The 11,900-nt window shown below is 42.9% G+C and overlaps 2 protein-coding genes across 2 annotated transcripts; both read left to right on the forward strand.

Annotated features, from left to right (window-relative positions):
* The first annotated feature begins 2,188 nt into the window (after positions 1-2,188).
* LOC102504982 (olfactory receptor 6N2) lies at positions 2,189-3,134 on the forward strand. The gene is given in 2 exon segments (XM_006178288.2): positions 2,189-2,791; positions 2,793-3,134. Coding segments are annotated over 2 exon segments (945 nt in total).
* Positions 3,135-10,568: 7,434 nt separating this feature from the next.
* Positions 10,569-11,513, forward strand: LOC102520661 (olfactory receptor 6N2-like). The gene has a single exon (XM_006178272.1). It carries the CDS (start codon positions 10,569-10,571, stop codon positions 11,511-11,513), a length of 945 nt encoding a protein of 314 aa, XP_006178334.1.
* The last annotated feature ends 387 nt before the right edge of the window (positions 11,514-11,900 follow it).

An 11,900-nucleotide genomic window follows, 5' to 3' on the forward strand; every position in this document is an offset into this window, starting at 1 on the left:
CACATTTGCATTGGCCAATGATGCAAATCTTCTATTCTCCGGCAAATTAATTCTTTCCATCTATTACTTCCATGGCCTTTATACCCATCCAGTTCATGCTTATGTATTATCCCCAGTCGAGGTCAGAATTCACAAGCTGACTGAAGGACGTCTATGAAGATGCTACTGATGGCAATAGAAATGACAGTGGGGATGGAAAACTGAATAAGCATTATCGAATGTCCCATATAATCATAATGGTGATGATGGTATAAATGATGACAGCAATACTGGTGGTGGTGGTGGTGGTGGTTCAGTGTTTGGCACATAGTAAATATTCAATAATAACTGAATCAATAAATAAACGATAGTGGACATGGAAAAGGTGGTGGCAATTGTCCTGGAAATAAGGAGAGTAACAATGTTGCTGATCTTTTTAATGCTGTGGTCAGGTTAGCAGTTGGTATTTTGATGATTTATTCTTCTTAGGTCATCTAGCTCTGATTAACAGAGCTGAGTGGAAGTGAAACTGAGAATTGTCCTTGCAGGGCAATTTTTAAGAAGAGGAAACTCACTTTTGGGTGCTCAAGGAGTTATTCTACATGTGTGCATAACATTATGCAGGACAGGTTGTCTCTGCCCACAGGAAGCTCTGTGGAACTTGCAGAAGTTCTGGCAATGTCCCAGAGGAGGCAATGTCCCTGAGAATTGATTCAGAGCCCGACAAGTGGGAGTGCAGAGTTGAGAAAAGTCATTTGAGAAACAGAGCTGCTCTGCTTCACCTTCCTGTACCCAACTTCCTGCCCCAGAGGAAGCCCAACTGAAAACTAGTCGTCCCCATCAAACCCAGGGAACACACAGCAAGCATCCCCTGGGAGGCCAGCATTTCCAGGAAAATGAGATATAAGGAGGGAAGTGTCTTGGGCTACAAGGATGCTGAGAAGGATGCTACAAGTCCTGATGTCGTCGAAACAGTCAGGTAATAGGTAGGGATGGTGCAGCAGAGATGAGCAGTGAAGGCGAGGACTGGGGAGGGCTTTGACCTTTCCTGTGAGAGGGCTACTAGGGTATGAAAGGAAAATTTTAGGAACAGCGGTGTTGCATCCCCCACAGCCCATAAACATTTTCTTTTCTTTTTTTTAAAACATTTTTTTATTGAGTTATAGTCATTTTACAATGTTGTGTCAAATTCCAGTGTAGAGCACAATTTTTCAGTTATACATGAACATACATACATTCATTGTCACATTCTCTTTCACTGTGAGCTACCACAATGTCCTATATACATTTCCCTGTGCTACACAATACAATCTTGTTTAGCCCATAAACATTTTCAATGATTTTTAGGAAACTATACATTTTCTGTGTTGTAAGAGTCTTAGGAAACATCAGTTCAAATCTTTTTATTTTAGAGAAAGAGAAGTTGCGTTTATATACGGAGAAGGTGCTCAGCCCACTGTGCGTCGCCAGCTAGTGACCAGCAAGCTCACAAAGCCAAATCCCTGACTTAAATGAAGGCTTAAAAAAATACTACAGAAAGCTTCTTGCTTGGGTGTTCTGACGTCATGGTTTTCCTCCTTGAGAATTCCTGGTGCCTTTCTCTTTTGGAGATTACCTTTCAAAAGAGTTACACTCAAGTAAATTGTCATCAGGCACTAGGGACCTGAGATTTCAGGAACTGTTCTCAGAGATTTTGCATTTCTTTTATTTCCCATCTATTTTTCTTTGACTCCTTCGAAGAACAGTCTATAAACTTTAGAGGAGGTTCCTGGCCTCAGCAGTCACTTTTAAGGGATGATTTATCTCTTTTCCATAGCCCGATATTGCTGGTTATTTAATCTTTGGAAAGTACAGGAAGGGTAGAGGTAGGAATTTTCCTGTCTCTCCTGTTTCCTGATGGTGGAGTAGGGAAGAAATTCAGTTGCCTGAGTCTCCGGAGCATAACATTATAACACAGAGGACTGAACTGGCACCAGGAGCCTTGGTTTCTAGTGCCAGCCCTGTCAACAACAGATCTTATGATACGGGTCCAACCATTTGTGCCTTCAGGACTGCAGTTCCTCTACTGCAAAGTGAGGAGCACGGGTTAAAGTTAAGTTCCTTTCAGGTGCTCATTTTCAGTGTTCATGGCACTAGGAACATTTTTGGAATAGAGGAAGAAATCCTGACATTGTTAATTTTCTGTCTTTACCCCTTGTTCCCAGGAATCATGGATCATGTCAATCACACGGGGACCCAAAGTTTCATCCTTGCGGGTTTCGCTACCACTGGAACCCTGCGACCTCTTGCTTTCTTGGGGACACTGTGCGTCTATCTCCTCACCCTGGCAGGCAACTTGTTCATCATTGTCCTGGTGCGGGCAGATTCGGGACTGTCCACACCCATGTACTTCTTCGTCAGTGTCCTCTCCTTCCTGGAACTCTGGTACGTCAGCACCACCGTGCCCACGCTGCTGAACACCTTGCTCCATGGGCACTCGCCCATCCCGTCGGCCGTGTGCTTTGTCCAGCTCTATGTCTTCCATTCCTTGGGCATGACTGAGTGCTACCTGTTGGGTGTCATGGCGCTGGACCGCTACCTCGCCATCTGTCGCCCACTCCACTACCATGCGCTCATGAGCAGGCAGGTACGGTTACGGCTGGCAGGGGCCACTTGGGTGGCTGGCTTCTCAGCTGCACTTGTGCCAGCCAGCCTCACAGCCACTCTGCCCTTCTGTTTGACAGAGGTGGCTCATTACTTTTGTGACCTGGTGCCACTAATGAGGTTAGCGTGTGTGGACACAAGCTGGCATCATCGGGTCCATGGGGCAGTGACTTGGTGTGGCCACTGGGTGCAACTTTGTGCTCATTTTAGGACTGTATGGGGGCATCCTGAGAGCTGTGCTGAAGCTGCCCTTAGCTGCCAGCCGTGCCAAGGCCTTTTCCACCTGCTCCTCCCACGTGACTGTGGTGGCACTGTTTTATGCGTCTGCCTTCACAGTTTATGTGGGCTTCCCCGGCAGTCACCCTGAGGGCACAGACAAGCATGTTGCCTTAGTGTATGCCCTTCTCACTCCTTTCCTCAACCCCATCATCTATACCCTTCGCAACAAGGAGGTGAAGGAGGCCATAAGGAGGATCAGTGTCAGGATTAGGACTATTCTGAAGGAACCCTGATAATCTCTATTGCTATAGCCCCGGTTCTTGGTAACTAGAGGCATCAACCAGCTGGTTAGTCAATCACTGGGCCAGAGTTCAAGTAAATGGAAAATAAATCAATCAGATCATTTGTCAATATGCTGCAGACACTCACCCAAGAAGACATAGTCCAGGATTAATCAGAGTTGGAACATGTAGAGAGAAAGGAGGTACGTCTTTGGTTCCATCCCAATCTAATGGGGGAGAAATGCCATAAAGGAGGACAAAGACAGAGACACCATCTAAGTGTAAATGTTTTTCCTATACTTCTGACTTACAGAGAAAGTACAATATTGAGAGAAAGAAGATAATCTAAAGCTGAAAGTCGGGTCTTTTGTCAAGATAAGATTCCAGGGGAAAGGCTGAAAAGGTGGAAAACAAAGTTGGCAAAAAGGAGATTAAAATTATAACTTGTGCAAGTTTCAGATGTGAAGCAGGAAGCCATGGGCAGAAAGGGTATCAGGGGGAAACCCAGTGATCTGGGGTTATCATGTGATCAAATGCAGCTCCGTGGAGGGGAGGACGATTGTATCGGGCAGGAGGCTAGAAGCTGGAGATAATAAATTACTGTTTAATGTAGCAAGAACAAAGTATTGGAAATGGGGGTGCTGTCTGAGTTCTCTTCTAATACTATAGAATATACCTTAGAAGGGAGCTGGAACCATATTAAATAAATACATTAAAAAAATAAAAGAAAGGAAGGAAAACCAAGCAGCAAACAGAGCGACAGAAAGCTTTGCAAGCAGACATGTACAAAGTAGAAAACAGACTGAGATAAAAAGTAGAGACGGGGACCTGGAAGTGATCCCATCCTGTCTCAGCTCCCCCACCGCTTCTTCTGCCGAGCAAAGTTTGAAAATTACTGCTCAGATTGGAAACTTCTGTACTTTAGTAATGTGTGCACTGAAGATCTAATACCTGCCAAAGGGAGTCATTAATATTATGGGGACAGACAGGACCAGAATCTTGGCAGAGACTAGCCACTGTATGGGTTTTAAATATTCTCCATTTTTCTTTCTTACGTAAGTAACTGCTAAAAAAATCAAACCAATTTTTTTGCGTGTATATTTCTGCCCTATGCCAGAACAGTGACAGCTGCTTTCAAATGTATTTTTTATTTTTTTTTTTAGTTTTAGTTTTTGCCCCTTTCACTTTTCAAATGTATTTTTTATTTGATCTTCATAATATCCCTTTGAGGGAGGAAGAATCATCTCAATGTCTACGTGGTGAAATTAGGAAGATTACTGCTCTTGCTGTAAAGAAATATGGAATCAACCCCAGATCCACTCCCGTGGGCTGGGTGACCTTGGCAAGACCTCCTCAGCCTCATTCTCTCCATCTGCCAAGTGAGAGTAAGGAGAGAGAGACTGCTCGCATACCTTCCTGATAGGGGAGTTTTGATTCTCTGATTGCAACACTTCGTAAAAAAGGCAGGATCTGAACTAGACCAGGATGGGTAAGATCTGAATATCCAGAACAGAGAAGGGGAGGTGTTGGTCCAAATCCGAGTTATACTGTTTTTGACTATGTGGTCCTGGACAAAATATAAAATAACTTCTTTCTGACCTCAATTTTACCTTCCTTTAACAAAATTCTCTAACAATTCTAGAGTTTAAATGAAATAATACATGCTAAGTGTTTAATACATATTAGCCTTATAAATCCCAGAGTCAGGGCAGTGCAGTGGATTAGAACATGGATTTTGATGCCTGTCTGCCTGGGTTCGAATATTAATTCTACCATTTAATTGCTGTGTGACCTTAAGTAATGCACCTAACTTTCCTGTGCCTCAGGTTCCTGATCTGTAAAATGAGGACATAGTAGAAACTTAAACACTATATAAATGTCAGTTATTACTATTTCAAACATTTTCCACATACATTTCTGCAGCGGGAATGTCTTTCCTTGAGAAAGCTTAGTTTCACACCTATCTCACATTTTCATTATGTGTAAAGTCAGCAGAGTTGGTACTTCTCCTAGTAAAGCTTCTCCTTTTGATCCAGTGTCCACAGTCAACTTTGCCTAACTCGGGACGTCCTCCAGTCTTTCTTGAAGTCTATGCTCTCTCCCTCAGTGCAGTGCTCCATTCTGCTAGCCTGCTAAGTCTATCACTTTTGAGCTCTGATCTGTTCTCTCCTCTCTTACCTACCTCATTTCACACAGACAGCTCTTTTGGCAGGAATGGTTGTGGGCACTCCCTGTGGGGGGGGCAACCCCCCCCCCCCAAAACCTGCTGGAACCTGCTGTTCTTTGCAGTGGCTTGCATCACATTAATTAACAGCCTTGTGGGTCCCCTCTCTGTGGGTCCCATCTCTGTGGGTCCATCTCTGTGGGTCCCATCTCTGTGGGTCTATACTGCGTGGTGAGCCTGGGGACTTACAGTCCTGTTTGGGAGACATCACTTATTAACTAACAATAACAATTCAATGCAGCACCATTGCTTTCTGGCACAGTGCTTGGTGAATGAATAAATCAATGAATGAACTCTAAAGAGTCAAATGAGTGTGATAGAGTTTTAAATGCCCCTCTTACAACCCCACCAGGAGATAAACTTTTTCTTAGGTTTTTCATAGCTCCAAAATCCCCTTCCTTTCATTTTACTATCTTCCCTTCTGCAGCCCCCCTCAGGTCTCTTCCCTTTAAAATATAAAGTCTAGATCCTTAGTGCAGTGTTTCCCAATGGCTAGAAATAACAGCGGTGCTGAGTAACTGACTCCCGACCACTAACAGATGCCCTTCGAATGCTCCTATCAGTCCTGAGGGAGTCCCTGGACTGGTTCCCTCTGCAGTAAGGGTTCACCCTCTTACTTTCTGTTCACCTAAGTGTTCTCTCAGAGTATTACTGTGTTTCTTACGTGCACTGATGTGAAAAAAGTGTTACAGAAGTAATGTCTTAGGCCCAAGGGAAGGTCTAATTTTGGCCACTCCTCCCCTAGTGACATCTGGATAATGACTGTGACAGGAGAGACAATGAGAACAAGCCAGGACTAAAATATCCCACAATCAGGCCATTCGCTCTGTACTGCGTTAAGCCTAATGTTCCACCACGAGGAGTTTACACAGTTTGTTGTCTAAGTGCAAATCCATTAGGAGGTGTTGTCAATAGCTACTGTAAGACATCGGGCTTAATAAAGCAAAGTCTTCTGGGGCAAACAAGGACATATGATCACAGCACATCACTGAACTTTTTTTTTTTTTAATAATAAATTTCTTTTATTCAGCAAACAATACACCTAAAGGACTCAAAACTCAAAGCAATCTAAAAGTATTTACATACAGAAGTCTTGCTACTCCAACTTCTCAACCTTTCTGCTCCTTTCTAGTCTTCACTCCACCTTGACAGGAGAACACTTTACTAGTGTTTCTCTATGCAAAACCCGGCATAAGGATATTTTGTAATCCCCCATTCTTAAGCATAAGGCCCCATATTGTACACTTTTTTTCTATCTTTGCTTTTATTTTCTTAACAAGATATCTTGGCGATCTTTCCATTTTCTTTTAAAGAGTGCTTTTTTTTTTTAATTGCTCCATAGTACTCCATTGTGTTTTTGATTTGACTAATCCTCTGTTGAAGGACTCTCGAGTTGCTCTAGTCTTTGACTATTAAATACAAAGCTAGAATGAATAGCCTTGTGTATAATCACTTCATATATGTGCATGCACCTTCCCAGGAGTGGGATTCCTGGGTCATGCTGCAAATGCACGTGTAATTTGGGTATTCTCAAAAAAAATATTTTTTCTTTAAAAATAAATAAAATTACTTATTTATCTTAAAAAAAATTCTCTAAAAGGATTATACCATTTAGTTTTCCCACCAGCGATGGATGAAAGTGTGTTTTCAAATAGCATCCTCTATAAAGTATGTTTGCAAACTCTTGGACTTTTGTAAATATGAAAATTGAGAAACAGTATCTCACAGTTTTAAGTTTCAAATTTATCTCATTGTGTAGGAGGTTGAAATTTTTTATTACGTTTGAAAAATTTATATTTTTATATAATTGGCTAATTTGAGGGTCTGTCTCCCAAACACTACAGTAAATATTTTAAGGGAAAGGATTGTGTTTTATGCATCTCATTTTCCCAGTTCCTAGTATAGTGTCTGGGCATAGAAAAATGTTTAAAAAAATGTATTAAATTAAGGAATAAATGAGTGGCCGTGTTTTCCCATATTCCTCAGACTATTTTAGCTATACTTGTTACAATTTTTCTAACCTCTAAACCATAATTTTAAGAATGTATTACATAGAAATATAGCACAGAAAATGTGTAGATGAATAAAAATTTAAAATCACTTATAATGCTATTGCTTTAAAACAGTTATTCATCTGCTCACTTCTAATTTCTAATAAACATACACTTTTTTCAAATATTAGCAATGATACTATGAATTTTTGAACACACTTATTTTTTTTTTCACTTATGTTTTAAACATGTATAATTTTAGATGTCATCTTTCTCCCCAAATCATCAATTACTTGATGGAGGCGTGAAGTCTTGTTTCTTTCTCTCGTTCCATCCCTAATACAGAAAAAATGTTAAGGTGAGTACTTGATGCTGAGAGGTGATGACGTGAAAGAGAAGACACAACTTTCCTGGCTAGGAAGGCTTCCGGCTCTGTAGCATGCATCTCTGATTTCTGCACTGCTGACTCTGGATGGTGTCTATGAGTCCTGTGCTCAGGTATTTATGTCACTTGGGTAGCCTTCTAATCTAGTCAGTTAGTGCCAAGACACTCAGATATGCAGCTGGACACTACGAGTGAAGAAGCAAGTTTGTTTTGGAGCCTGCCTCACAGAGAGGAAATACGGGAATACCAATGGCGTGTGAATATAGAGAGAACTAAAAATAACTCTGAGCACAGCATGGTTATTCATTTGCAGAGTCTAGACAGATGGCTAATCTATACAGAGCGACAAAAAAAAGGAGAGAAACAAAGCGTCCCTTGGTGTCTGGGACTGCGGAGGATGCAGTAATTTAGTCAAAGGTGGTTCCCACTGTCCATCCTGGAGAGAGGTCAGGTATTGCAGATGAAGTGGGATGTAGGCTCAGTGCTGGTTGAGACTGATGGAGACTCTCTGATTGTCCAAATACTTGAGTTTTTTTTTCCCCTTAATGAGACTCTTCAAATCCTGCAGTTACATTAGTAATCTCAGAAGCAAATGTCGTGTCTTTTTTTTTTCTTTTACTTAAAAATCTCCAGCTCCCACAGAAGCTTCTGCAGTTGGCGCTCAGAAAATTCCATGATTTCTTCCATCTCAGTGTTGATGTTTTATGGTTACCTCTTTATCTTAAGTTTAATTTAACGAGTGTATTGTCCTCACACTTGATTCTGGAAAAAAAGGTACATTTGGATCTATGAATGATTCAGATGCATTACTTCCAATAGACAAACATTTTTGTTCTACTATTTTTCTGGATTCCCTGTCCATCCAAATACATGCTCTCAGATAGAGTGCTCAGCTGAGGTTAGAGCTCAGGGGCTAATCTCAAGACCTGTGATAAAAATATTAAGGATGTGGATATAAATAAAAGTTATTATAAAAAAGTAAATAAGCTTCATGAGAAAGCCCTGGGTAATGATAATAGTGGTGGTGATAAAAGTAATGATAGTAATACTGGAAATGCAGGCTTAGAACAGTGCAGCTGGAGCAGAGCATTAGGGATTCAATAAACAATGACTGAACCAATGAATAGATGATCTAGGACGTGATGAAGGAAGAGATAGTGGTGGGAGTAATGGAGGTGGAGATGCTCAGCACAGAAGTGATAATGGTACCCATGTTGACTGTGTTTATATAGTGATGAGGTTAGGTAATCAGAAAAGGAAGCTGGATAAGAAATCTTCTTGCAAGGAGAATTAAAAAAAAAAAAAAAGAAACTCACTTCTGGGGCGCTCAATGGGTGACTCTCACTGTGTGCACAAGTTTTTGTGAGATGGCTTGTCTCTTCCCATAGAATGCTGTATGAAACTTGCAAAAAGTTCTGGTGGCCCAGGGGAGGCAAATTCCCTGAGGCTGGATTCCAGATCCCAACGATCAGGGTTGCAGAGTTTAGAGAATTCATTTGAGAAATAGAGCTTCTCTGCTTTGCCCAACATCCTGTCCCAGAGGAAACCCTACTAAAAACTAGTCACTCCCATCAACCCTAGGGAACCCAGCGAAGAGCCCGGGGAAGCCAGCATTTCCAGAAACATGAGCTATAAGTAGGGACGTGTACTGGAGGTAAAAAGGACACTGAAAAAGAAGCCAAGAGACTTAATGCCATCAAAACAGGTAGAGGTCAGGGATGGTGTAGCAGAGGTGAGAGGATCTGAAGAGGACTAAGAGAGGGCTTTGGCCTTTCTGGGAAGAGGCCTATTGGATGTGTGGGAAGAAAACTCTTGGCACATTAGTGTAGTTCACTTATTTCCAACCTCATCCCCCAAAACATGTTTCAGTGGCTTTAGAAAAACACAGCCTACCAGAGCTGTAAGGGGCTCTATAGGTTATCTATTTAAACTTTTTTCATTTTAGACAAGAGCAAGGTGAGATGAAGACAGGAGAAACGGTCAGGCTTAATGTTCACTTTGAGTTAGTGGCAAAGCAAGTTTAGAAAGTCGGTTCCCAAAGGGAATGTGTTTTATCTTATATTGCAGCCCTTCTAGACTGACACCAGAGGGTCCTGACTTCATCAGTTCACACACACACACACACACACACACACACACACACGCCCCTCAGAGACTTCCTAGTACATAATTCCCTTTGGGAATGTCTTCTCAAAATACACTGTGTTTACTCATTGATTCTTCATGCTGCCCTATCATTCTGAGCTTTGACGAACTCTTTCCAGCGTATTCACATTTCTTTCTTCTCCCACCTCTTCCTCCTTCAGGCTTTATTGGGAACATTCCTGACTTCCAGAGAGGCTCGCTGAAAGGAAGTTAGCAGTCGCATTTTAGGAAGGATTTGTCACCCTTTTCCATGGTTAAGTACAGCTGGTTGTTGGGTACAGGGGATGTGGTACACATGGGTGCTGCAATCGTGGGACATTCCATTTGGACTATAAGAGGATGAGCATGAGAATTCTCCTATCTCTTCTGTTTCCTGGTGGGGTGTGTGGGGCAATATTCTGGAGCTTGAGACGCTGGAGTCACATTCTACACAATCAGAAAAGTACTGAGATGTGCAGAATCAGGAAGCCTGGACTCCATTCTGACTCTATCAGCAACAGACCGTGATGTTATGCAAATCACTTCTGCCCTCTGGCCTTCAATTCCTGTTTTGAAAAGTGAGGGGACTTGGAGGACTTGGTTTGATAATATGTAAATAATTTTCAGGGTCATACATTCTCTACTTTTGGTCCTGGGAAAATGTCTCAAGAAGAATCCTGAAGTAGTTTACCTTCCGTCTTTACCCCTTGTTCCCAGGAATCATGGATCATGTCAATCACACCGGGATCCAGAATTTCATTCTTGCGGGTTTCACTACCTCTGGAACCCTGCGACCTCTTGCTTTCTTGGGGACACTGTGCGTCTATCTCCTCACCCTGGCAGGCAACTTGTTCATCATTGTCCTGGTGCGGGCAGATTCGGGACTGTCCACGCCCATGTACTTCTTCGTCAGTGTCCTCTCCTTCCTGGAACTCTGGTACGTCAGCACCACCGTGCCCACGCTGCTGAACACCTTGCTCCATGGGCACTCGCCCATCCCGTCGGCCGTGTGCTTTGTCCAGCTCTATGTCTTCCATTCCTTGGGCATGACTGAGTGCTACCTGTTGGGTGTCATGGCGCTGGACCGCTACCTCGCCATCTGTCGCCCACTCCACTACCATGCGCTCATGAGCAGGCAGGTACAGTTATGGCTGGCAGGGGCCACTTGGGTGGCTGGCTTCTCAGCTGCACTTGTGCCAGCCAGCCTCACAGCCACTCTGCCCTTCTGTTTGACAGAGGTGGCCCATTATTTCTGTGACCTGGGACCACTAATGAGGTTAGCGTGTGTGGACACAGGCTGGAATGTCCAAGTCCATATTGTCGTGATTGGCATTATCAACGCATGCAATCTTGTGCTCATTTTAGGACTGTATGGGGGCATCCTGAGAGCTGTGCTGAAGCTGCCCTCAGCTGCCAGCCGTGCCAAGGCCTTTTCCACCTGCTCCTCCCACGTGACTGTGGTGGCACTGTTCTTTGGCTCTGCCTTCATTGTCTACGTGGGGCCACCTGAGAGTCGACCTGAGGGCGCAGACAAGCTTATTGCCCTGGTGTATACTTTTCTTACTCCCTTTCTCAACCCCATTATTTATACTCTTCGTAACAAGGAAGTGAGGGAGGCTGTCGGGAGGGTCACACAAAGGATTAGGGCTTTGTCGAAGGGACCCTGAGGATCAAGTCGTAGGCCATTCATTCAGTAAGGGTGGGTTTTAGTTGGTTTGTCAGTCAGCTAATCAAATAATTTGTCAAACACACTGCGTGTACCAGCTTAAATGGATTGAGTCTTGGATTGGGACAAATTGGGAAACTTGTCAAAGGAGGAGAAATATGACTTCTGAATCCATATCTATCTAATATGGGTGAAAGATCACATAAGCCAAAAAAAATCAAATAATGAGGATGCAAATGAAAAGATTTAGGTAGCCTTAGAACTTGGAGAGAGAGAGAGCTGTGTTTAAAAGAATTTGGAAGAGCCAAAGCTGACTGTGGGACTTTGCTCAAGATGGGATTCCTGGAGAGGCACTGAGAAAGTAGTAAATGAGGTTAGCAGAAAGGAA

Source organism: Camelus ferus, chromosome 21, assembly GCF_009834535.1.
Source record: "Camelus ferus isolate YT-003-E chromosome 21, BCGSAC_Cfer_1.0, whole genome shotgun sequence".
NCBI lineage: Eukaryota > Metazoa > Chordata > Mammalia > Artiodactyla > Camelidae > Camelus > Camelus ferus.

What these genes read in the sequence shown, in the direction of transcription:
- LOC102520661 (XM_006178272.1), top strand. Translation starts at nt 10,569, where the DNA reads ATGGATCATGTCAATCACACCGGGATCCAGAATTTCATTCTTGCGGGT.